The sequence below is a fragment of the Oxyura jamaicensis genome, chromosome 6, assembly GCF_011077185.1.
Source record: "Oxyura jamaicensis isolate SHBP4307 breed ruddy duck chromosome 6, BPBGC_Ojam_1.0, whole genome shotgun sequence".
Taxonomy (NCBI): Eukaryota; Metazoa; Chordata; class Aves; order Anseriformes; family Anatidae; genus Oxyura; species Oxyura jamaicensis.
In genome coordinates, this window is record NC_048898.1 from 22040500 (window position 1) to 22066219 (window position 25720).

The following is a 25720-nucleotide window of genomic DNA, read 5'->3' on the forward strand; positions in this document are numbered from 1 at the left end:
TTTTTTTTTTTTTTTAATTTACTGAAAAAAGCAAAACAAAAACTTCATCCTGCTTTCCGCAGAGGCAGTGATCTTATGAAGCTTGAGGCTTCTTGCTGCTTGTAAGGTTGCTAAGTTTAAAGATGGGAGCTGATCTTAGTGTGCAGCAATTACACTGGGAAGCGTTCTTTATTTCTATTTCCTGTCACCTTGCTGATCCCTGCTCTCTTTTTTAAATTATTTTATTTTTTGAGGAACTCGGCTTAGTTTTAAGTGGTAATTCTTTAATTTTACTCTTATTTTAAAGGTATGTCAGAGTTTTCCTCATTTTCTGACGTCTTGCAAGTCAGCTGTAAAATTTGCCTGTGGCTGAGAGTTAGTAAGAGGCATTTCAGCTTTCTGCTTTTTCATGCACTTAAAAAAAAAAAAAAAAAAAAAGTGTAGTTAAGCTATTTTCAAGTTTCAGCAACATATAGGAATTCCTCTGATTTTTTATTATTTTTTTTTTTTTCTGTCACTTTTTAATACCGACTGGGATTAAAAATGGGTTCATATCTGGTTTAAATTTCTTTTTGTAGTCTAAATTGTGATCTAAGACCTTTAAAGTTTCAAAATTTCTGTTTAAAAAAAAACACCACACCCAAACATCTATAGCATGAACCAGGGTAAGCAGTAATGTGTTCTTCAGAGTGATTTTTTTTTTCTTAAATGAGACTTTTGCTAGAAACTGTTGATCCATAATATGTAAATTGACTGTGCCTGTCACCATAGTTATCTAAATGTCAGTTTGCTTACTGTTGTTAAATATTCATTCACTGCGTTCATTGTAACAGCTTCAGAAGGACCCACTGGGGATATAAATACATTTTTTCAGTCTCTTAGCTAAATCTTTGAGCTATTCATAATATTGGGGGTGAAAAAGCTTCCAGTCTCATTGCTTAGACTTTGCCAACAGACTGGGCATGTGAACAGCATGTTGGGAGCTCCAGAGTTTCAAGATTGAAGAAACTAAAGCAGCTCGCACTTAGGGATGTGCAGCCTCCAGAAGCTAAAAGCCCCATTATCATTTCTTTGATGTGATTCGAACAGTGAGGTTACATTGATCTACTTGGCCCCTTGTTTCCAAGGGCTGCAATTTTGTATTCAAGGGGATTGTATAATCCTGAGCTCTGTGAGAGCCGCTGTGCTCTGGGCCTCTCAGTGCTCTGTTTTAAGAATCCTGCATTTTGTTGTTGGTTCATCTCCTGTACCTTTCTGTGTTTATGTGTGCCCCAGTTCCAGGAGTAATAAACCTTATTTACCACATTACAGGGTTGTGAGATTGAAAGCTTGAATTGTAAAAGACATTGTTAAAACAAACGTTTGTCTCAGCCAAAGCACGGTTACGACCAGGATCAAATTGCTTCTCCTCAGAGCCCCAAACCCAGCTATCCAAAACTCAGATGCACATAATTCCTCACTACTTGCAAGTTCCAGTCTCATCATAAATCCCCTTTTCTTCCCCCAAGATCTTGTGTGAGGAATGACTTGAAAATTACTGCCGATAGATTGAAAAGAGAATATATAGTTGTCAAGATACGTGTTCTGCTCAACTGCAGATCTTTCTCCAGTGCAAAGGGAGTCCTTTCTTAGGCTGTCTTTATGGATTGAGAAGGGAGAAGGCCTTCAGGCAATCATAAATCAAGGCACGTATGGCCTCCTATGTTTTAAATCCTGAGAGTTTGTCAGGAGCTCCTAGGCAGCCAGAACAGAAGTGTTACAGTCATATCAGGACAGGAAAGTAAAAGTGTAAAAGATCCCCTTGAATCTAGTGCCTTGTGTTAAAGGCACATCATTGTCCCTTCAATTTATCAAGCTCTGTGTTGGTAGATTATCATCTTTTCATGATCTGATAGTGTAGTGTGGTATTGCATTGGTTCTTTTTCAGCGGATCAACTCACCATGGAAATAAATACCATTATTCTTGACCTTATGTCTTGTACTGTTGAATTGGTTGTAAGAATTAGTTATGTGTTGGTGAGAATTTGTTGAGTCTCCGTAAGCTGGGAGTGTTGATGAGTGCTGAAACACGAGGCAAGAAAAAAGAGGGATATCATTGTGCAGGGTACCACAGGGTACCCCAGCCTACCCTTAGAGCAGAAGTGTACTCTGGTGGAATAGTACCGGTATTCAAAAACGGGATCTTTGTTGGGTGATCGTGAGGGAGGAGGAGCTCAGGTGACCCTACAAATAAGTTGATTCTGTCCCAGACCTGTGAATGTGTGACCTGGTTCTCTGTATAGTTCTCTCTTGTATTTATGGAGGGTGAATGTGTCTTACCTGCTTTGTTCTAGTTATAAGCTCTGCAGAGCTGCCTTTGGATGCTGACGTGCAAACTAGCAACTTGCTGATAACCTTCTTGAAGTACAGCTCGATTGTGATGCAGGACACAAAAGGTAAGTAAATTCTGCTGATGTAGTTGTGGATGCAGCAAGCAGTGCTTCTTGAAATCAGGAGGACATAGGAACACATCTCCAGAAACAGAAACTAACTGGAGTCCCTTTAGATGACTGAAAGTTCCACCTTTAGAGAAAATGAAACGATTTCTTATTGTCAGATAACAGCTGCCTGATACTAGGAGAGACCTAATACTGGCAGAAGAGAAGTCAACTATGGGAAGAATTTAGTAATAATAATAATAGTACCTAACAGCCAAAGCTGTCCCTGTGCAGGAGCTGTGAACAGATCTGATTCCAAACCCCCTGTCAGAGAGGGGAAGTTATATACCAGAGAATGGTATTTTTAAGAATGTTTAGTCTGACACATGAGGCAAAGCTCAGCATTAGGAGGAAATGTTTCTGGTGTCCTCTGGTACTTGCTGGTTAAACAGACAGCTCTTTAATTACACAGGTGGTGGCAGTGATTTGCATTGTACCGACAGTAACTTACTTGATGAGATACATTTCTGTGCTGTGCCTTTTGTTTCTTCTGATAGCTTTAGGAGGGGTAATTTCAGCTTGCTGGAGTTGAAGCTTCGTGATGTAATGCTTCATCTCCTGCTCAGGGTAAATAAGGGTCCTGTTCTGCCCAGTGGTTGTATGGGCAGGGCCATAGCAAGAACATAACAACTGATCTTTTTTACCATATTTCAGCCCATTACCAACTTGTGCTGTTTTAAATTAGATGTACCAGCTGAACAAAAGGTAGGACGATGGCTGCAGAGCTATGATACATTGATTGTTGAACTTGATGAGTGCTTGTATAAGATGAACATACTGTATAGAGAGTAGGCAGGACAGTTTCCATAGGAGAATTTCCTTGTATGCATGCTTGCAAGGAAACTTTATCTGGCAGTCTTGTTCTTGTTCAGCGTGCAAGCTTCTTAATGAAAAAGTGAGTAATTGAAATTATGACGAAGGACTTTGTGAATGTACCTAGCACATCACTCAAAAACAAAGCAGAATCAGGTTTACCTCTATTTTTTCTGAGAGTTGTTGCTAACAGGTTGGATGAGACACTGATGGGGGAGCATCGTTTTTAGACTATTCAAGTGTTTAACTACCCTCAGTGTGAAAAAGCTTCATGTGCATCCTAAATTCTTTGGTGAGATTTAAATTAATTACTAGTTATCTTCTCCAAGATGGGTATTGAGAATGGATTATTTCTTTCTTCTTTGTGAGAGTCATTATGTATTTGAAGTCTGCTTTCATGTCTCCTCTTGCTTTTGTCTTTAAACTAAACAACCTCAATCTTTGCTCAGTCATTTTTTTATAGATTGCACACATGAGGAGGGCTTACTAGCTCTCTAATCATTCTCATTTGTTTTTTTCAGAGTCTCTTGCTGATCCAAGTCTCTGATGAAACAATTTTTATGTATTTAAATTTAACTGCTGCACTTATTAGTCACTATAATATGGGAAATGTGTATAGGGCCTCAGAAACTATCAGACTGGATTAGTCTCAGGTGGAATGAAACCTGATAGAGGAGATTCCTTACTAAACAAGCCATCTAAAAATGAGTTTATCCTGGTATGAGACAGGAGCTAAAGAAAGAAGCATCACCTTGGTTTTAGCTTGTAAAACATTTTAAATTTGTGTGGCTGATATACCAATCTCCTTACCTCCATGGCAGTATGTTGCAATGAGTTCTGATTAGTCATGCAAAAAATGTGCTTTCCAAACTGCTGCCTATTAATTCTAGTGGGTGTATTCCTTTGCTTGTATTTTGAGGATAGATGGGGTCCTGCCTGACTTTTCTTCTTGTGTAAGAGAAAGCGTGTGAAACCAATATAGCAACAAGGGGAGAAAAATGAAGAACTTAAATTTTCTCTGTATGTCTTGAGACAGGTGGAACACTTAGAGGGGAGACTGGTTTGCTGCACGTCCAGGACTAGACAGTTGTTTCAGTCCTGTCCCAGAGAGCATAATTTAATAGATTATGTTTTGCTAGATTCTCCTCTTGACATCTCTCTTGTGCCAGTCAGAGGCAGCTGCTTCGGGAGAAACAAAAGCTCTGTGTCATTTTTTTCCCATCTGTAAAATAGGGTTCATACTGATACACCCCCCCAGGAAGTGGTCTGCTTTGTTCCTTTAATGAAGGATGCTGCCAAAGTACAGAGTGTCTATGTGAGTAAACTGCCTGCGTAGATGCCCCATAACTCTGCTGAAAATAGGATGATCTTCGCAGCACGCTGGCTGAAGACAGAGTACTTAGCATGGAACAGGAGCCTTTACAGCACAATCCCCAGAGAGAAGTAGTAACAGCACCTACAGAAATATACAGTGAGGCCTTACAATAGGAAAATAACAAGGCTCCAGTGTATCAGAGCTCTCTAAGGCCATTTTTTCTTCTCTCGCTAGTGTAGAAAACTTTTCAGTTACACGCCTTAGCTGAGGTAAGGAGACATAGGTGAGACTTTTAACTTTCCCATTCCAAAATTCCTCTTATTCAGAGCAGCAAGATGAAATCAGCATACTACAGTGCACATCTTGTTAGTAAATATCTGTCCCTCAGCAGCCTGGAATAGAAAGTGAGGTATACAAGGTACATCAAGGTACACAGAATAGCCAGCTAAACCCATTCTGTCTGTTTTTGTAGATTACCTTATGCACATCCTTTGCTCAAGGGTGGGACCAGAGGTTTCTTCCATACAAAGTTATGCCATGACTTAATGTATTTCAATTATTTAGCGTATTGAGATTAAAATTGAGAGAGAAGAGTTCTAAAGAATCCAGACAAATAACAAAGAAGTGTTTTTCTGCCTTAATTGCAGATTTCACTCTATTTGTGAAACTGTCAGCCCTCCAGCTGTCATTCATGGCAAAAGCAGCTTAAAGCTGGAAGATGAATAGGAATTTACAGGACATGGTCAAGGTGGAACTCCTTAACTCTTTGGCTTAAAATGCTAAGTCTTTGCAGACTTCATTCATGGTTTTACATAGAACAAACTAGGTCATGTCTCTCATCATTGGGTTTAAAACTTGGGGCTTAAACTCCCCACATGCTTGCTCTGCTATGCTGTGCTGTCACAGCAAAGTTGATCTCCTTTCCATCTTTCCCTCAGAGAGGGAAAAGTGCACCTCTACTGTGGCAGACAGGCAGGGATTAACGCCAGCATTTAGAATAGCTGTAAATAGCTGTAAAAGTAAAACTGAATGAGACAGAAACCTCACTGATAGTTGTAGTGGTGATGAGATTCAGATCAGAAACTTTGTTGTTGGCAGAGACTTTGAGTGGGAAAAACTTTGTGAGATTTAATGTCTAGACTGGAGGGCGAGTGTCTAGTGAGAGTAGTTAGATTATTAGCTATCATGGAGGAAGTAGGGGTATGAAGACTCTCCAGGGCTGGGCTTTCTCTCATTGCTGAACAATGAAATAGCTTTTGCATTGCCAGGCTTGTGTGGCTCATGCAGAACTTGTTTTTGCTTATTTGCAGATGAGCACCGGCTACACAGTGGCAAGCTGTGTCTGATTATCCTGACATGCATAGCAGAGGTAGGTTTCTTGTGGGACACTTCAGCAGATGGTGTTTTACAGGGCCCTATCTGTCTACACATCCCCTGCCTCCTGTTCACCAGGAGCTGAAAATCCACAGTGGTTCTAAGTAATGAGGCCCTCAGGCAATTAATGTTTTGCTGATAAAACTGATGCCTTACTGTTAAAATTCACTTGAAAATTGGATAATCTTACTAGGTATAGCCAACTCACAGGGGCAGAGAGAGAAAACGGTGAACCTATGCCTGTTCTCACCTAGCTACTGAGCACCTTGTGGTGTTACAGCCTTTTAGATGAATACTGTGCTAACACCTTTCACCTGCTTGACACTCAGGGTAAGTATGGGCAGTGCGGTATCCCATCTGCCCAAGAAGGGTATGAGTGAAAGAAAGCTGTGTGGTTGTAGGACAGTAGGAAATGTGGTAGTAGGGTGAGAAAGCAGTATCACTGAGCAGTGTCAGTAGTCCTGGTGAAGGTGGCCCTGTCTTGTGGGAAGTATGCACTAAAGGCTTGACCTGAATGGTGCTGAGTTTGGGTGGCATTTACATTGCACTTGCTTGCAAGACCTTTCTTAGCAAACAGTAAATGGCAGCAATGTTCATATCCAGTGTAAGGATTCTGAAGTAATGTTTCTTCAGGGTGCAGTCTTTAGACTAATTATGTGCATTTCTGTTATTTATAAACAAGTATTTGTGGCACTCAAGTTCTTCAGGTAGGTGAATAAAATATAAGAAATGCTGTTTCTATGTAACAAGGGCACATTTTGGCTCTGGTACTAAAGGAATGGTGTATTTATTTTAACAACTTGGCTGTATAGCCTGGAGTAATCAGTTTGATTTAGAGCTGGTCTTGAAACAAGTTTTGCCTGAGGGGTGGGACAGCTCATCAACCTATTTGCTAGTACTGCAGTGACTTGTGGCATGATGAGTCCATCAAAATGCTAGTTTGGACCTTCTTCCGCACTGCCACGAGGATTAGTGTGCATTATATAGCATTTGTTAAAATCTTGACACAGCCACGTGTACAGTCTGCAGTTTGGATGAGCAAAGAAGGTAATGGAAAATAAATAGTGAGTAAAAAAACAAGTAATGAAGACTTTAACGTGGAATTAGGTTCAGGAGGGGGGTTAGCTTTGTGGGATTGAAGACGTGTGGGGAAATTAGAAGGTTACACGTGTGTTTTTAACGTTATAGCTACTTATTAGGAACTTTGCACTAAAGCATGTCATTTGAGAGACAAGTTGGTGTGCAGTTGGTTTGCTATTCATCTCTCTTTTTTATTCCCCTTTTCAATAGGATCAATATGCTAATGCTTTTCTCCATGATGACAATATGAATTTTCGAGTAAACCTACACAGGATGGTGAGTTTTCCTATGGATGCCTTGCATTGTCTTTGGGATGAGAGCACAGGATTCAAGTCCCCATTTGCTGAAAACTGTGTCACAGACGTCTAACCTAGATTGCTAAGGCATGTGGAAACACTGTCAGAAATGCAGCAGTTGGAGAACGATTTAAAAATCATTCCCAGAATGTCACACTCCTTCAAAAGACAAAGAGCTGGTTGCCCTGTTGGTGAATTTAGAGGCCTGTGTAGCTGGGCAGGAACTGTATGTTACGAGGTCTCTGAAGAGATCAGTAACAGAGAGAATGTTCTTCCTTAACCTTCAGCAAGCCTTAGCCCTCTTGATATAATAATGTGCAATTGGAGTTACACTGGGTATTCTGATTTGGCTTATGCTTTCTCCTAAATGGGGGGATTTGTCTTCAAAGAGGAAAATATATTTTCCATAGCTTTTTCCTATAGCTATCCATGGAGGAAGTTTCCTTACCTAGTTCACAAAGTGTTTATATAGTTTCAAGTAACTGAGCAGTTCTCTTGACTTAATGCATTCTGTTTTTATGGTGCTACCTCATCTGACACTGGAACAGTGCTTGAAAGTGTCACTAATCCAGGACAGAAGCAAACATCTTACTTTATAGTAAACATACTGCAAGGGTGCTAGTCTTTCTCACTTGGCAGAAAACTCGCTGTTCAGTTAGCCCCTCTGGTTTATTACTGTCAAGGCTGAAGCTATTTAATCCTGCACTTGCTATTAAGAATGCAGAGCAGGCATCTGGGTCAGGAGCAAATCAGTATGTTAAACAAGTGAAAGGAACTGCTGTGTGATTTTTCTGTCCTATGATATAATAATGCCCTCCAGTTACGCAGGTAGAGTAACAAAAACCCAGTGGTCGGTGTGCTGAAAAGCAAGCAAAATTTTGCCTCTGCTATGGCCTTCAGGATTAATATAGGTGAGATAGCAGTTGGAGAGAAAGACAAAGGGAAGTCTGCGATGGTACTATTTGCATGAAAAATACAGTAATACACAGAATGTCACTTCAGGCTTCTTCTGACTTCTTTTCATCTTTGTGTGTTTGAAGCCAATGAGGCATAGGAAGAAAGCGGCAGACAAGAACCTGCCCTGTCGCCCGCTGGTGTGTGCAGTGCTCGGTGAGTATTGCTAGAGTGCCTGCGTGCTTTTGGTTCCCAAAGCACCTTTTGTTCTGCAGCAGAAAAATGAGATTTGTGGATTAAGGGGAGGGGTGGATGGACTTAAAAAGAAAGCAGTTAAGTACTGAAGAGACTTCTAGCTATGGACAGTCCATCTCTATGCCTGTCTGCCTCACAGAGAAAATAAATTCAAGATTGCTGCTCTGTAACAAGAAATCCTGTATACATTTACAGTAAGTTTTGTAGAAGCCTGTAGGCCTCTTTCACTTGAGTACATAACAATACTCAGGGCAGATGATTAATAAATTAGGAGTTTTAGGTGAGTGTAGTGACAGTTGGTCACAAGTACTGTCTAGATTATATAATGAGAACAAACCTATGGAAAAGACAAATACATTTTGAGGAAGATTTGCTGGGCATTTAGCCTTTTCTGAGTAAAAGAAAATAACAATAAGAATGTCAGTAGCAAGTATTGGTTTTGCCTGTGGATGTAGAGGCACAGCTGAAAGCTTTTCACACAGTGAATGATTAAATTTTGAGACTCATTGCTGCAGAGGCCAAAAATATAAATGGGTACAGAGATGGATGGAGACTGAATCTCTGGGCGGCTCTTAAGCCTGATGAAATGTAAGTAGTCTTGTACTCCAGTATTTTCAAACAGGTGATTGTTGATGGCACAACGAAACTGATGGGGAATTAATCTTTCTAGACTTATCCGTTATCATGTGCTTTTCCCCTGGACTGTTTTTTGCTAACTATGGAGTCCTATTGCTGGGTGCTTAGGACCCTAGGAGGTTACATCCCACAGTTGTTACCAGTGGCACAACTTAAGTGTCGTATATTGAAGTGAACGCATATATGTGCCTTTGGTTTCTCTTTCAGTTGTTTTAATTGTATTGTGGAGCTTTTTACCTGTTATCCTCATGCTGGGTTCCCTTAAATGTTAGAGTCATTCTTGATTTATTTTTTATTTTTATTTTTCCTGAATGAGTCTTAAGCAGAAGTGTAGTCTATGTTAAGATCAGACTAGGCTTACTTGCTTCAGAGTTGATTTTATGGATAAATAATTGTGTTCTCTACAATATCTTCTCCGAAAGTAAACCTCTGGGTTGTATGATTTCTTGTGAGAATGATTTTCTAAAATGTGCTTCTCAATGGAATTTTCCATTAGTGACAGGGCTTGAAATATGAGAGCAATTCCAAGCATCACAATTCACAGTGTATTCCTTATTTGACTAATAGTGGGAGAAAGCATATGAGGAAAGCACTGCCTCAAACAAAATTATATTACATGCCCTCATTTTCCAGTGTACTTTTTTTAAAATTACAGCAAAATTTGTTTCTTCTAAGCAGGACTTATAGGCTGGTAGGGAGGTTGGTGGGGTAGTTTGATTTCTTCATCACTGTCTACTAGAATTTAGCTGTAGCTAGCTCAATAGTTACTTTATCATTACCATTTTCTTTTGTTCTTTTTGTTTCAGATTTGATGGTGGAGTTCATTGTAACACACATGATGAAAGAATTTCCTATGGATCTCTATGTGTAGGTATCTGTGGGCCGATTCCTAGTTTCATTTGAATTTGGGTGGAATTCTAGTCATATAACAATATTCTGGCTGAAATAATGTTTTTGTGGCTGGTGGGGAGCAGGATGGCTTTTTGTGAACTCTTCTGGCAACTTTTTCTACTTCTAAAATACTCTGTGTGATAGGAAAATTGAAAATGAAGTGAATTTCCACCTTTTAAACTGATTTCATCATCTACTTGATCAAATACAAAGAGCGTTTCAATCTGAAAGAAACTTCATAATACGCACTCATTGCAAGAATTCTTGGTCTACAAACTGAAAAGACAGTTTTGAAAAAAATGGGGATGACTGATGTGAGGCCTGGAAGGTGACGTGGAGAGTGGGAAAGAAGTTTAAGCCTGAAATAGCCTGCTAGGCTGCTAGGGTAATACTTCACAGTGGGGAAAAGGAGAGGAGAAGAGGATAGGGCTGCACATGAGCACTCTGTGTCCCACTAGGCCCTTAGAATGCTTTGTTCTGCTTTGTCCTGGAGGGCAGAAATAGGATTTAGGCAGATCATTGGCTCTGCTCTGACTGTTTGTACAGTACTGAATTTCCCTCAGGCCTGAACAGCACTATATGCTGCAGAAGAGATACACAGGTTGTTTTCCCTTAACATAACTTTTCAGCGTGTTCTGATTTTGCCCAAATAACCCTGAAATTACAGTGCCTTTGTAATGGTCATGTAGTTCAATTAAAAGTTTGTGAGAAATGTATTTTTAATGACAATTACAGAATTAGTTGTAGTTGGGTAGTATGTTGGGATTTAGAAGAAGCTTGTGAAATGCTTGGCTCAAAGGTAAGGTCACATCTAGAAACCCCATGAGAGTAAAAATAATGAGCTGTAGCAACAATCAGTAGACATCCGTATCTATTCCTTTTGGCATGTTTGTGCAGCCCTTTCTCTACATTCCTGTCTGAAACCATCCCAGAGCAGACACAGTTATTGCAGACAAAGTGGATATTTTGAATGCACAACTAGTGTGATACTTCTCCGCGTTACATTTAATAGGTGGCAATATGAATCTGCTCAGTGGAAGGCATGTTAATATTGGAAACAGAAACCCAGCTTCCTTTGATCAAAGGTGTTATTTTGTCCATTAAGTGTGTTATGAATTCTTGGTGCAAAGCTAAATAAACAAGGACACCCCACCAGGATGGATGTGACTTCCACAGTGTGGTTTGGAAGTCTGTAGGGCTGGTAGCTGGCTCTCTTACCCCTAAGGCAGAGGGACTGGGACTGTAATGCCCCCCCCCAACCCTTTTTTTCCACGCCTTGCTTTCACCCAGAAAACTATATGCTGCTGCGTACTACAAGTAGGTTTCAGTGCTGAGATATCTCTCCAAAGTATTTTGCAATAATGCTGTTGTAATTACAAAAAAAAAAAATGTTTTATCCTTTACAAGATTTTTTCTGGTCAGTGCCTTAAGTAGTTTTTTGAAGAGGCCAGTTCTCATCTTACAGCCAGGCAAATATGTAGGTGGAAAGGCACTGGGCGTTGTCTGGTGCCGGTAACATCAGAAATGGTAGCTTTCTCCCCAGAGCAAATGCTGTTCCTGATCTGAAGACAGTTGTCTGTACTATCGTGGCTGTTTTGATTCCTTTTTCTGTTTGAATTTGAGAATTCCATTTGTAACACAATGTTTAATGTGATACTCAGCTATTACAGGTGGTTTTACCTTTATTCCTCTGAAGTTAGTCACTTTGTTCCTTAGCCCATTGTTGTGTTTTTGGGATTGTATAAGGGTCTAAAAAGAATATATATATATATATATACCATGTGCATATTATTTCTTAGGGATTTCGAAAGTCTTATTTTGAACTCTTCACCCCATCTTGAACAATTTCCATGCAATGTTTTTAATTTGATTTCTCCGTTTCTGTGATGTTTAATGTCTCTCAGGAGTGTCTTTTCAGAGAGGTGTTGGTATTCATGTACTTTTGAGAAATAAGGGTTTAGGAAAAAAGGAATTGTTTCCTTTTGAAGCCTGTTTTCCTTCTGTTTTTCTAAATGTCAATAATTAAAAGTAGGTTGGTCTATCAAATTCAAATTTGTATATATTTTCTGTTTTGTCCTTAAAAATAGCAAATGCTAGGGAATTTACTCACCATACGATGTATTTAGTTTTGCTGTTATTGAAATGTGTTTGTGTACCTAAGAGTTTTTGTAACTGCTATAGAGGTGTTATAACCACTATAAAGTGCTATAGAGGCCTGCATGATTTGAAGACTTCAGAATTATACTAGCTGTATGTTGGGGGGATTTCAGAGCTCACAGGTATATTGCTTGATCATTCCGAAGTTCATACTTAAGCTTGAAAGAAATATATATATATATATTTTTTAAATAGATAATTAAACTGCATGCCTCATTCAGTCAAACTAAGTATCTTGCAGTTTTAGTTTCACTGTGTAAGTTCCTTTAGCCTTGTCACTTGGGCCAAAGAAACCAAAAAGCTCCATTGTGACCAGGCAGCATCTCATACACCTGGAGTAACTACATTTGTAGAGCTTCTGAGGGCCTCAGGTAAAGTCATCAAAGAGTGGAAAGTATTAATTAAATATAATCAGCAACCAATCATGTTGAGCTTAAACTGGTATACAGGCACCTTGCTCTGGTCTAGTCTTGTTCATTCTTATGGGTGTTGCTTCCCTTTTGGAGCCCTAAACCATGAGCTCCATTCTCCTCTGTTAGGGTTTGTGCTTGTCTGCTTCCCTGCTGATTTCTGAGACTCTGACAGCTTCAGTGTAAAATTACTGGGAAATGCAATGCAGTTGATCCTTTGCTTTTTTTTTTTTTTTTTTTTTTCCCAGACGCTGTATTCAGATTGTGCACAAGCTGCTGTGCTACCAGAAGAAATGCAGAGTGAGGCTTCATTACACATGGAGGGAGCTCTGGTCAGGTACTTTGCATCTACAGAGATGGTCAAATATAAAAAGCCCAAAGAGTGGGTAGCTGTTTGTCCATGAGTGCTTGTTCTAGTGCTACAGGGTTAAACAGCAAGCATCAATTCTGTTAAATCATCTTTATTTTGCAGCTTAGTTGCTACATGCAAATTACCTCTTTTAGAAAGCCAGGTCATTATCATAATGGTAGCTAATTTACTTTCTTGTCTGGCCATGATCACCATGGTATCCAAGTGTCTTTGTTTTTCATTACCTGAGTCCTCCTTCACCTGATTGGAGAAATGAAGTAATGTTTTATGCAGCAGTGTTTCTCTCAGTTATTTGAGAGTGAAAAGGAGGTAGGTTCTTAGATAAAATGGAGGTGGACCCTACTTTCCCTTTTAACTGTAAGAAGTGGATATACATAGGATAGTGTACATTAAATCTCCTCATGAGGAGAGCAACCTAGAAATGTCAGTGGGAGGGAAGAGAGGTGTATAGGTCTGACCTTTGCGTTGACAGTAGATAGTCTGGTTTATGCCACTGGTATCTCTTCAGATAAATCTTAAGATGTTTGATTTTTTTTTTTTCTCATAATCTAGTGGATGTAGCATTTTAGGACTGTTTTATGATGCTATCATTGTGTGGGAGGTCTGGGGAGGAGGGTAGCAAAATGGATCAGGAGACCTAACAGGCTTCTTCTGTGGTTATGGTGTGTACTTCTGTTCTAACCTTGTGCGTGTTGAAGTAGCGCAGCTAGGAAAGTACAGTTAATCCCCAAGCTGTTGTGGCTTAAAGAAGAGGTTTATGAAAATTCAAGGGAATATGGCCCTAATTGTGTATTCCTGGAGATGTACTTGAGACCTAGGATCAGTGACTTGCTGGTGTAATGTAACTCCCATCAGAAATTTGAGAGGGAAGAAGGTGGCTTCTGAAGCTGTTCTTAATTAACACTGAGTACTTCCCTTCAGTAGCTTTGCACAGCTGAGTGTAGGTACAGAAAAACGAACTGACAATCTGAGTCAGGTTCAGTTAATAAATTTTTGCCTTGTGTGACATGTGGCCCATTCAGGCTTTCTAAATTATTCCTATAGAAGGTGAAGTGGGTGCCCATAATTAAGGGATTAGTGATTTCTTTTTGGTTGCTTTCTTCAGAACAGAACCCCTAGAGGCACGGCTGCAGTGTAGTACTAGTTCAGGAGAATGTTTACAATGCGAATGTCTGTGGTGAATCGAAGTTGCATCTGACACTTTGTGTGTTGTCTTCTCAGCAGTTACCAGCAAACTGGATCCATTCCTATTTGGCCAGGGTGAGCTGGATCTTTCCTACACAATGGCATTATTCAAGTCTCAAATATAATGCTTTCTCCTTGAAGGTACTATTCCACAGTCCAGAGAGCATTCTGAGACATCTTTCAATCATTAACTTTCCCTGTTTTAGGGAAAAAAAAAAAATCCTTGCTACACACTGATTCAGTATTCTGGGATGTTCTTGTTAGCTGTCTCTAGCTGGTGTTTGTACAGTGCTTAGGAAATGTAAAGTGCCGCACAAGTATTAGGTACTGCACATGCTTAGAAAGCAAAGCAGTATAGTAAAAAACTGTCAGGTTGATCAAGTTTCTGTGAAGGACCAGGAATGTCTGCACACCTGATGTAGCTGAAGAGCTTCACCTCCCTTAGTATAGATTTCTGCATGTTTAGGGAGATCCTCTCATGCAGAAGTAAGTTACAGTGTTTTAAATTTTCTTTCTATAGGTGAACAGAGATTGTTCAGCAGCTGCTAGGTGATTCATACAGGCTGGCAAAGGCTTGTGTTGACTGATATGTGCACCTGTAAGAGGGCATTTCCTGGCTGCTCCAGGTGTGTATTTCTAGAGTGCTGCTTGTGGATGCTAATTGCCAGCTCTGTCTTGAGATGTATTTCATAATTAACTCTTACTCCTATCAAGGTTGCTCATTGATTACCCAGAACGTTGCTGCCTTTGATGTGGCAAAAATGGGTATTTTTCTAGTCTTCATCAACCTGACAGACAATGCCAAACCAGAGTACAGGGACTCCTGCATTGATTTCTGTTCTTCATGTGATTATATTTCCCTCTGGGCTAAAGGATTAGTTGTCACTGCTGGATGAGTGGCTAAAAGAGAACATCTACTCACCTTAAGGTCTGAGATCGCAGGTGCTCCATCAGGCATGCTTTACAGAAGGTCTTCAAGCCCACGCTTGTCTTCTTAAATGACAAAGGTATGTGATGACTGGAGCAGAGCTGCAGTTGTGCAGTGTGGGTAACAGCAGTGGAAGCCCCCAGACAGAGCTGAGTGGAGCAAAGCAGGTAGAGGGAATTGGTGTAAGGAAGCCTTGAAAGGAGGGAAGAGAATTGTACCTAGAAAATAACAGGTGGAGAGTTGTTTCAGGAAGACAACTGAGTGGGAGAAAAAGACAAAGGGAATACTGTGGGGTGAGGAGGTAGTCTGTATGGAGTGTGGAGGATCCAAGATAGAGGTTGTAGGTGGAAGCAGTAGCAATGAATGGAGCACTCTGCTTACCTGCTGTTTCTAATGTTAGCTGCTCTCTAAGAAAAGCCACTCGTCATCTGATGGATAGATAGTTGCTATTCCTTTGTGGGTGCTTTGTCTTTGGTATGGAAGGCCAGTAGGATTTCAAGAAAGTTTCTCTTTCCTTTTTTGATTTAAATTACAAAGATGGCAGAGAAAAGCAGTGGAGCTACGTGCTTGGCATCTCTCAGGACACAAGAGAGATGTTTGTGCAGTCTGTGCAGTGTGCAATACTTCTGTTTTTTGGATGTGCCACTATATACCACATTTTTTTTGCATGTGATCTTCTGCTTGTCTTTTTTCAATATCTGAGTATGAAGAAGGAAAGCTTTGTTTCTGAGTCTTCAGTTGTGATCTAGCCTTAGCTTCCACATTAGACTGATTTATTATTATTATTATTATTTTCCTGTTATGTGAAGGGGCCAGGACCAGGGCATTCAATACAATATCAATTTCTAGCTGGGCTGACCAGATGACTGAGAATGTTTAGCTGCCAGAGAATGATCCAAGGGATTGCAAATGGCATGACTGGAGGTGCAGAACAGACAGGACAGAAAGGAAGATCTGTAGATGGCAAAAGTAGTACATGTAATCTGGCTCTGACTAGAGACTGTGTGAAAATAAGTATGTGATCACTGGTGGAGCTTCACTTCAGAATATCCTAAAAACATTACTAAAGCAAAAGCAATTGTGTCTTGACCAGTCTATGGAAATGATTACCAAGTGCAGTTGCTGATAGATGGACCAGACATTCGGATCCAGAGTCTCCTCCTGATCTTGGTTCCTAATAAAGAGAACTTTACAGCAGCTTATCTTCAGTTCAATCATCTGTGGTTAGTATACGTCTCTTCCCTTTGAGCTCTGAAGAAAATCTTCATTTTTTTTTTTTTCTATGACAGTGTGCTATTATTGATGACTAGCATGGAAATTTTGGCCAAGGCTGGAAATCTTAAGTAGATAAGATTGTGTTCCCCTATTTCCATATAGACGTTTTGGGCAATTTGCACATCTCCTGGGCAGTTATGCCAGGTAGCTGATACTTTTTAAATGCTGATTTATTGAATGTCAAGTGTAAGTTAACTTAGAACTAATGAGGAAACTTTACTTAGTAGCAACCAGTTCCCTGCTCTCAGAAATACTGTGTTATGCCCAATGTTTTTCTTAGGTTCCATTCCTTGTCAGGTGAGAAAGGTTGATTTTGCTGGCCATAGAGCTGGGGTTGAGTTTTAATTGTCGAACTCTTTCCTAGCTAGTATGTACAGCACTTGGGTGATGAAAGGTGCTATATATGTTGTTGTTGTCAAGCGTGTATAAGCTATGCCATTTTTGTGAGTCATTTAAGCTTTTTATTTAAAAATACCTCATTTCTTCAACTCCTCCCACCTCAAAATTAGTAATGCTTGAGCAATTCACTCTTAGGGGGTGCAGGTAACTTTGCAGTTGCTATGGTTTGCTTTAAGCAAAAGTCAAGTTTAAAGAAACAGAAAAGCAGTTCTAATGTAGATTTATAATAGCAAGAGTAGACAATTTAAAAATATATAGTAGTGAATAATGAGATAGCTATTTATCAGCGCAGTTGAATATGAAGTTGGATTAAAAATGAGATTTGCTATTTGAAAGCACTGAAAATAGGTTCCCAAATTATTGTAACATACAGGCTACAGCTTCTTGTCTCTTAGCTTGGTTATTTTTGACAAATGCTGAATGTACTCTTTAAGTGGAGGTGCTTCAAATATGAAGCATCATCAAGAAGTTAATTTTTATCCTTTTTATTTTAGGATTGTCAAGGCAGACTTTTGCAATGCTATTGGGCAAAATATAATTTTATTCTTTGTGTGGACTCCTTGGATCTTTTTCTCAGATTCTGTATTTATAATGTGGGAATAATATCCTGCTGAACTTTTTTGGGGGGAATACTAAAGAAGTGAAAGGTTCCTCTGTGGAACATATTAAAGTAAAGAATATTTCGGAGGTGGAAAATAACCCTTTCACTACGTATAATGCACTTGTCCTTGTGTAATGGATGTTTAAGTTGGTGTTGTTTAGCCAATTGTATCTTGCTTTGGTAGTTCTGTTGAAATATTGATTACTAATAGTGTTTATTACATATGACACTTCTGGTTCTCCAGCAATTGATAGTCTGCTTCAACGCTCTGATCTGTGTTGCTGAACAGATTGGAAATCAGGTACTGTTGCATCTCCCCTTCACCTCTAATTCTGCCATCACTGTAACATTCTGCAGCAGCTACCTGACAAGGGAAGCTTGTCTCGAAGCTTTTGTGGAGACAGGATTCATATACTGTTTAGTGCACTGGTAAATTGTCTGATCACTAGGCGCTATGAGAGTTTGACAGAGTATAGAGCTGCTTGGCCAGTTAGAAAATTACTTAAAGATTTTTTTTTGGGGGGGGGACAAAAAAAAGACCTAAAATTTGACCTTCTTCCAAACATGCAAAACGTCTTATATGGCTTTAAAAATACTACTCAGGCTGAAGATCCAAGGACTGTGTCTTCTGCACGTGGATGACGTCTTAGTGGAGTTCAGAGGAAGCAGTTATTTAACCAATGCCATTCTCCAGTTGATGCTATAGATGACGCTCCTGTGGTATTTTTTGTGCAATTAGGAATTCCATGGATATAGGAACAAAGAAAGAAATGTTTTTAAGCTGAGAAAGATGACAGAAGCGTAAAAGAATGTCTCTTCAGCACAACATCTTCAAAGGTTGTAATAAGGGTCATGAATAGGGGTAGGATGAAAGGAACAGGAGTTTGTGTGTTGAGCATAAAGTCCTCTCAAAGTGAAATCTACGGTGAGAACAAAGGCCTGTTTGTTAAATGGCTCTACTTGAAGCCTTCTGTTTTGGGAAGAGAAAGGAATCATTATGTGAGACTTGACCTTTCAAACACCTTCCAGCAAAAACACTTACTGACTTCACTCTGCTGCTTGTACATTCTAAAGAGGACTGCAGAACAACTACTGGAGTTTTAGCTCCTTTGTGTCTCTACCTAGTGCAAGCTTTACCTGGTGCTTTCCCTCTAATTTCGCCATGCCTTATGGCTGTGGGAGGTTGGTCCAACCTTCTGAAGCTACATAGCTGAATTTACATCTCCTAGGCTTATATACTGTGCTGGAGAGCTTGGATCTCACAGTTGTTTGGGGGTGTAAGATGATGCTGTTTTTTTTTTTAAGGGATTGCTGCCCCATGCAAGAATGAGGCTTGAAGTGGGAAGAATGGAGTCCCTCTGTAGCTCCCATGGAGAGGTGGAGCTGCTGAAAACATCAGTAGTTCAGTGGGAGCACCGGGAGTCGGGAGAGGAAGAGGCGACAGGAAGGGGAGTTCTGGGTTGATGGGGTGGGCGGTAGGAGTGTCAGGTCTTTGGAGTCGGAGGGGATTGAGAGCTGGGAGGCTGGAGAGCCTAAGGTGAATTGGAGGTGATAGTGTGTTCGGAGGACTGAGAGGCCCTGAGTATGGGAGGCTGGAGAAACTGGGTAGAATGGGGTTGGAGTAGGATGGGGAATGAAGACACATGGTTTCTTAGGAGGGCTGGGGAGGCTGGGAAGTGTGACTGGATAGGAACTTCGGGTTAGAAATCATCATGTGATCTGAAATGGGAGCTTTTCAGTATTTTTAACTTTCAGGGATAGGACTAAATATCCTTTTCCTATTCTCTTATTTGAATGTCTTCCTGGGACCTTATTTTGGTGTGGCAAACTGAGGAATGAAAGCTAGTGTCTAGCTAAGGTGTGTATCCTGCTTTATTTGTCAGCGCTTCTTAATTTATTGTAGACTCAAAAGAAGAAAGGATGTTTTCTTATCAGGATGATATTTTGCCTGTTTCAGCATGTGACTTCTTTCTTTGCCAAGAAAGATGTGAGCAGGATTTCATAGGTCTTGTGTTAACATCCTGAGGGCAGATGTTAGCCGTGGGACTGCAAAAATGACATTTGCTGAGCGCTGGCCCCTGGCATGTGTGGCAGCAGTTTTATGCTCTGTGTGCTTGGTTTGGATGCAGGCTGCTGGCATTCCTGTTTGACGGGTAGCAGCTCCTTGGGGCAGATTGGGCAGTTTCTGCAGAACTCAGGTGACAGAGCACCTGAACAGAGGAATTTGTTGGTTTATAAACATGAACTTGTGAGTTTATGTACGCTGTGTTATTTCCCTCTCTGCTATTAATTGATCTTACTAGTATTTAGTATTATTTATTTAACTAGTCCTGTTAAAATTTAGGAAAGGATGGAAACTGAAAGATCATCTTATAAAAGAAAACCTGTCTGTAGCTATGATGCGTATTGAGGGTTGCTATCAATTGATTTTTTTTAATTGTTAGCTCCATGTTATCCCAAAGAAAATCCCTGTCCCATCTTACAAAGCGAACTATAAGCAGATAGTGTATGATGTTTAGAAGAGAGACCACAAATGCTATTCTCAGCTGGTTGGCCAATTTCGTATTAACCTTGCCACATCACTTTTTTCAACCCAAACTAAAACTCTTCTGTGGTAACAGCATTTCACATCTAGTAAAATATAGTGTAAGAAATGCAAATAAAGAGGCTTTCTTATAAAAGAATATTCTAAACTCCCTGTATGCAGCATTTTTAGGAAGTGTCTCCTTTTACTTATGTATTTGGGGGATTGGACTAGATGATCTTTCAAGGTCCATTCCAATCCCTAACATTCCATGATTCTGTGATTTCTTAGTGTACTTTTGCTTAATTGTAGAGACTATCACTTTCTTTTAATATATTTTAACACTACCAATAAGGAGTTTGACTCCAGTTACTGATGGAAGGAAAAAAAAATAATAACATAAGGTTTGTGATTATTCATCACCTGGTGAGATCAGGATGGGAATTCTTCATCAACACAGCTTTGCTCTGCTCAGGTGAGCACAAAGGAAGTTTAGTCATTTCAGTGGACATCTAGCAACCTTTTAGTCATACTGCTTGAAAGGTCTCATCTGGATACGTTGCTCTGTGCTGCTATGAATTTATTTAAATAAAGCTAGCTAACACCAAAGAATTTGGTTGTGTGTCCCTAAGAGTTTGTAGATCATGGTGACCTGGTGGAGAGTGTGACAATCTCTTGAGGGAAACAGTCTTACTGATGATAGGAAGGTTACAGCAAAGCTGTTTACACCCATTTCTTCTGTGCAGAGGGGTTGCAGCGCTCAGAATTCAGTGACTTATCCCCATGCCCTTCTTGTTTTCAAGAAGCAACACTCCTAGGTCCCTTACTTTGTTGTCTTTCCATGTCCTTGCTCAGTGTTTCTGCTCTTTCTCCTCATGCTCATCCTTTCTAAATTGGCTCTGATTTTAGACCCTGTGCAAAAATGTGCAATCTTAACTCCCAAGACTACAATTTAATTAAATGTGGACCTGCACTATCGGATGGAGTAGAATTAAGCTCAATACTTCCCTTTCCTCTAAAGAGGAATGTAGCTTGTAGGTGTTTGCTTTTTAATTATTTAATAGTTTTTATTTAACTTTTTAAGAAAAAGACACATTGCTCATCTGAGTTTTAGCTGAAGTGAGAAGATTCGTTCTCTCTGCTACTAGTTGCTGGAATGCTATCAAGCAGCATTGCCCTGGCAGCAGCAATCAGCATTCCCATTAAGCTTGCAATTTTCACACCATTGGCAGTAGTTAGTTGGGAACAGTGAGTACCAGGAATGGGGACTATGTAAGGTAAGTAAAGGGTTGGAGACAAAGTGGCTTACTCAACTGATCCTGGAAGCCACGGGTTGTGCCAGCACGCGCTCCCGCCCTTGGCGTGCTGTTCTTTCTCATGAAGAATAAGGCTGCTTTCGTGCTTATACCCTGAAAGTCATGGGGAGAAGAGGGAACAGCTGTAGATCTCCAAGATGCTGGCAGTGGGGGGCCTGCCAATAATAAGCTGCTGTCTGCTGCAGAGCTTCGGTGGCTGGGAGCAGCAATGCGGCAAGCAGGGAGGCAGCGGTGGCAGCAGCCCTCCAGCCAGGTGACCGTTCCCCCTGCGAGCAGGTTGCTTCCTCCTTATCAGAGCGAAGGAGAGGAGCTGAAGCATGTTAAATAGTGATGCTGGCAAAGCTTGTATTGCTTCCCCTGCCCTCCTGAGAGGGGACTGCGGCGACGGTGCAGCAGTGCTGGTTTCCAGTGCTTTGGCTGATTGATGGGAAGCAGCAAGCGCCGTGTCCCTGAGTAATTGGTTAACGTGTCCAGGGATGCTGGGATAGCTCATGCCTCGGGGGGTTCTGGTGCATTAGTTTGTAATAGCAATGGAGCTATTTCTTGGACATGTTTCGTGTTCCTACTGCTCTGTCTGGAAACTACCTCTGGTTCTTTTCTGTCAAAACCTATCTGTAGACATTTGTCTCCTGCTGGGTTTGTTTTGATCACCGTTCAGCCGAGTGGTTGCCCACGCTGAACACGGTCAGATCTGCTCCTTCCTAACGTTCAGGTCATTGCTGTAGAGCACATTTGAGCCTTTTGCTTCCCTACCTCTGAATTTCTCATCAGGTATGGCATTTATTACAGGTGATTACTCTATTCCAGGGTCTCTTTTCCTTCTTGCAACAGCACAGTGAGACCAGTGGGGATATGTGGTTATCCCAGCTTGGCTCTTATGATCTCCAGCCTGGAAAAGGAGACTGGACCAGGCTATGGTTATGGTATTGTCACGTTGTGCGAGTCTGTTATTTCCACACCCTGTGCTGTAGTTCCCCTAACACGTGAAGGCAGTCATGCTGAACTTTAGAGTCTGGAAGAGTGTTTGAGAAAGCATTGGTTGGCACATTATTCTTCAACAGGTAATTGATGTTGGCTGCTGCTATAGGCAGAATACTGTGTTTAGGTGGGCCTTTGCTCTGACCTGGTACAGCCGGTGGTGTTTTTGTTAGCTCGCTGATGTAGAGCTGCTCAGATGCCAGGGGACAGATCTGTGTTCAGAAACAGTGACCAGCTTTTGGGGGATCTGTGCTTCCAAGAGCCTGATCTCTCTCTTCCAGTACAAGAAAGAGAAGCAGAGGTATGGCTGGTGGTTACAAGGTTGTTTTGCTGCCTTCAGCAGCCCAGCTCAGGTAATTTCTTTTAGTTATTTATTTTTTATTTTTTCTGAAGACTGAAGCCAGCTTTATTTCCACTTGCAGCACTGCAGCAGACAGAACAGTGCTGTTTCCTATCTAAAGCTGGAGCAGTTGAAGCACAAAGACCAGAGTGCTGCTCCTGAAGAAACTGAATTCAGTTTCTCCTTAGTTCCAGCCTAGCGCACTAATTCTTGCCAGGTCTGGTATGCCGTGTGCTACGAGTGGGATGGACCTTGCCTTGAGAATATGTTTAAGTTAAAAGGCTGCCTGTGGGAAGTCCAGGAAGGTTACTGTTCTGCTGAAGCACTTGGTGGCACAGGCTTTCTCTGGGGCAGGGAGATAATGCCTTGTTGTCATTATCGGCTGCCCTGTGGTGCTGTGTGAGATATCTGAAGGGGGATGCGAGTTGAAATGCTGAAAGCAGGATTCTGAATATACTGATGGTACTGTGGTAACTTCCAGAGGGAATTGGAAAATCAGTGTTCTTCCCCGCGCGTTCTGAGTCTGAAGGTAGAAAAAGAGAGGGTATTAGTGGAGTACAGGATCCCTGTTAATTGATCTTACACTGTAGCTTCCGGGGAGCCCTCACATCGTTTTTTTCCCCTCCTTTGTTCCTTTGTTGAGGGCCATTATATGCACCATTAGAAAATTTTTTGACCTGCAAGCACAGCAGATGTGGCAACAGAGGCTTCCATACTGTGCTCAACTCATCCACGATCTCATTGATGTGTGTCTCAGGGCTGTTCTCTTCTGCTCTGTTGTGCAATAGCACATCAGAGCCTTCTGATGCTTGTGGCAGTCTGTGCTACATTCTGACTTGCCCAAGGGACAGTGCTACTTCTCTTCCTTTCCCTTTTTTCTACTTAACCTACCCCCATGCTCCTGTTGTGTTACACGTGAGCCAAACGCTGAACACAGACACTGAATAGAACAAAAACTGTCTGAATCCCAGATGTGCCAAGGCTGAATTTACTTCTGTTTGAAACAAGGCTTACGGGGAAAGGAGGTAAGTCTGCAATGGGAGGAGGAGGGAAAGAGGGAGCGCAGCTGTCCAGACCTGGAATTGCCTTTTTTGTGGTAGAAGAGAGGAAGAGAAGCTGGCTGCCCACAGCCTCCTTATGGCAGATTAGCTTGCAGAAGGGCAGCAAATGGCTGAGCAGGAGTACCCTTGCTCCTCAGCACACAGACGGGCCACAAGAGCGGATAAGGAAAAAATGTCAGTACTCAAAAGCAGCTGCATGGTGGAGGAGCTAAGAACCTCTTTCAGTGCAGCCCTTTCAGTTTAAAAAGCTGGGAAGGTATCTGTAAAAGCTGATGATCTCATTTTTTCCTCCTTTGGTTATAATAATCCTTGGGAGCAAAAATTGCCTAAAACCTGGTCTGGATGAGTTGCACCACTGTCACATACAGCCAGTCATATGGCTTCATGCCCAATTTAAGTGTCCACTCAATGTGCTTATCTACTTGGTTTTTGAGGCTGTAAATGTAGGTGTTTGAGGTTCTGTTCTCTGCTTGTTGACTTGTGAAGTGCAGTCAGGATGCTCAGCTAAGGGCACGAAACGAGGAGCTCACATACAAATACTGATTGCTGCTAGTTTACTTCAGTTAGCCTCCTGTTTTTGTTGCTAAAGAAGTTCTGGTGACACTTACTGCAATGTGAAACGACGGATTTTGAGGCTTACTATAGTGGATGCATTGTAACCTGGTAAAGGTTGCCAGAGACAGGTATCTTTAGAAAAAAAATAATAGAGTGTATTGCAGAAAAACAAGCATTGTTTTCCAGTTCATGTTGAAACAGGTCTCTCGCTCAAACCATCCATCACTGTTAAATCCTGGAACAGAAATTTGGATAACATGGCTGAGGCGAAGCAAGGGCTATAGTTCTGTCTGTCTGCACAGCTGAGAAATTGAACTGCTGCTCCGCTGGGAGCAAACATGGATAATTTCATGGCTAGTGTGAGAGGGCGGCCTGCAGATTGGATATGAGAGGAAAACAGTTTATTGCAGTAGAGAAGAAGTGACATATCTGCTTTGGATTCAGGTTGCTCAGGAACAGCAGTAACAGTGCCCCGTCGAAGCTCAGGGATGGATGGATGTTCAGCCAGCTGGACCTCTGCTCTCAGGATTTATTTGGTGTGTGTAACTGTCACCAAAGGGCACTTGGCATCTGAAGCTGGGTCTCGGAGCTGTTAATCCTGAAAACTTCAGGGCATAGCTGCCCTCATTATCAATGCAGGTCTGCCTTACAAGCAGAGACTACAAAGGTAGCCATGGATTTAGACTCGTATTCCAGTGTTGCTGTTCCTTTCTTTGAGCAACTTGAACAGGGGCTGGTGCAGAATGTGCTGGCAGAGGAGGAGGTTGGTTTTTCTTTGAGCACTGATACAGGTAAGAGCACTACAGCTTGTGGGGTTCCCAAACTGTTGGGTATTTATCTGTGCAGTGCACACAGTTACTGTATACCTGGACCAGCTCTGAGCCCAGCACTGAGCTACTGCTTGATGTGAAGCGTCCCTCTCTGTCCTAGTTCTTACGAAGTAAGAACACAGGTAAGTTGTGAGTTGACGCTGTGCAATTCAAGTACAAAGATGGGTTTCAAGCAGCAGTAGTATCTTGTCTTTCAAACTGAAACAGGAGAATTAAACACGAGCAAACTTATTACAGCGGATGCTGGGGCAGAGCACAGCGGCAGTTCTTTATCCTGATGACAACGTTTAAATAAAAAAAGCAGTGCAAGTGCTTCAGGGAGGTATCTGAGAAATACTGCAATGGACAATCATAGGGTGCTTGCCCCTGTCAGTCAGTCAGTACTTGTGCTCTAGACAGTGATGGTTAGGCTCTGTCTTGGAAAAATACTGTCTTCTCACCACTAGCAGCTTTCATGTTCACGGTGTCTGGATGTTCAGTGCCTTCTCTTCACGCTGTGCGACCACCTGCTGCCAAAGGCTTTTCAACAGGGTTCTGCTGCAAGTGTGAGAGGCAATGGTATGAAAATATGAGGCTTTGTGCCATTTATTGTGGAACAAACAGAGCTGTGCTGCTCTGCCTTCAGAAACCCCAACTGCAAGTAGTTGAACAGCAGCACAGTGGCAGGAGAAGTGGTTATACGGAGGCTTGTGGCTTGGAAAGAGGTAACATCATGCTTATAAGTATTAAATAGATAAATGGCTAACAAGCTGCTGTGACAGAGATGCAGGGCAGCTGTCTT

At 41.3% G+C, this 25720-nt stretch overlaps 1 protein-coding gene across 1 annotated transcript in view; it reads left to right on the forward strand.

Annotated features, from left to right (window-relative positions):
* The first annotated feature begins 634 nt into the window (after positions 1-634).
* The window catches only part of ARMH3 (armadillo like helical domain containing 3), a 95387-nt gene continuing 70301 nt past the window's right edge, over positions 635-25720 (forward strand). Inside the window, exons 1-7 of the mRNA XM_035330086.1 lie at positions 635-644; positions 2313-2414; positions 5895-5953; positions 7249-7314; positions 8375-8444; positions 9926-9986; positions 12826-12914. Of these exons, the coding sequence (XP_035185977.1) occupies positions 635-644; positions 2313-2414; positions 5895-5953; positions 7249-7314; positions 8375-8444; positions 9926-9986; positions 12826-12914 (457 nt within the window). The remainder of the gene's footprint in view (positions 645-2312; positions 2415-5894; positions 5954-7248; positions 7315-8374; positions 8445-9925; positions 9987-12825; positions 12915-25720) is intronic.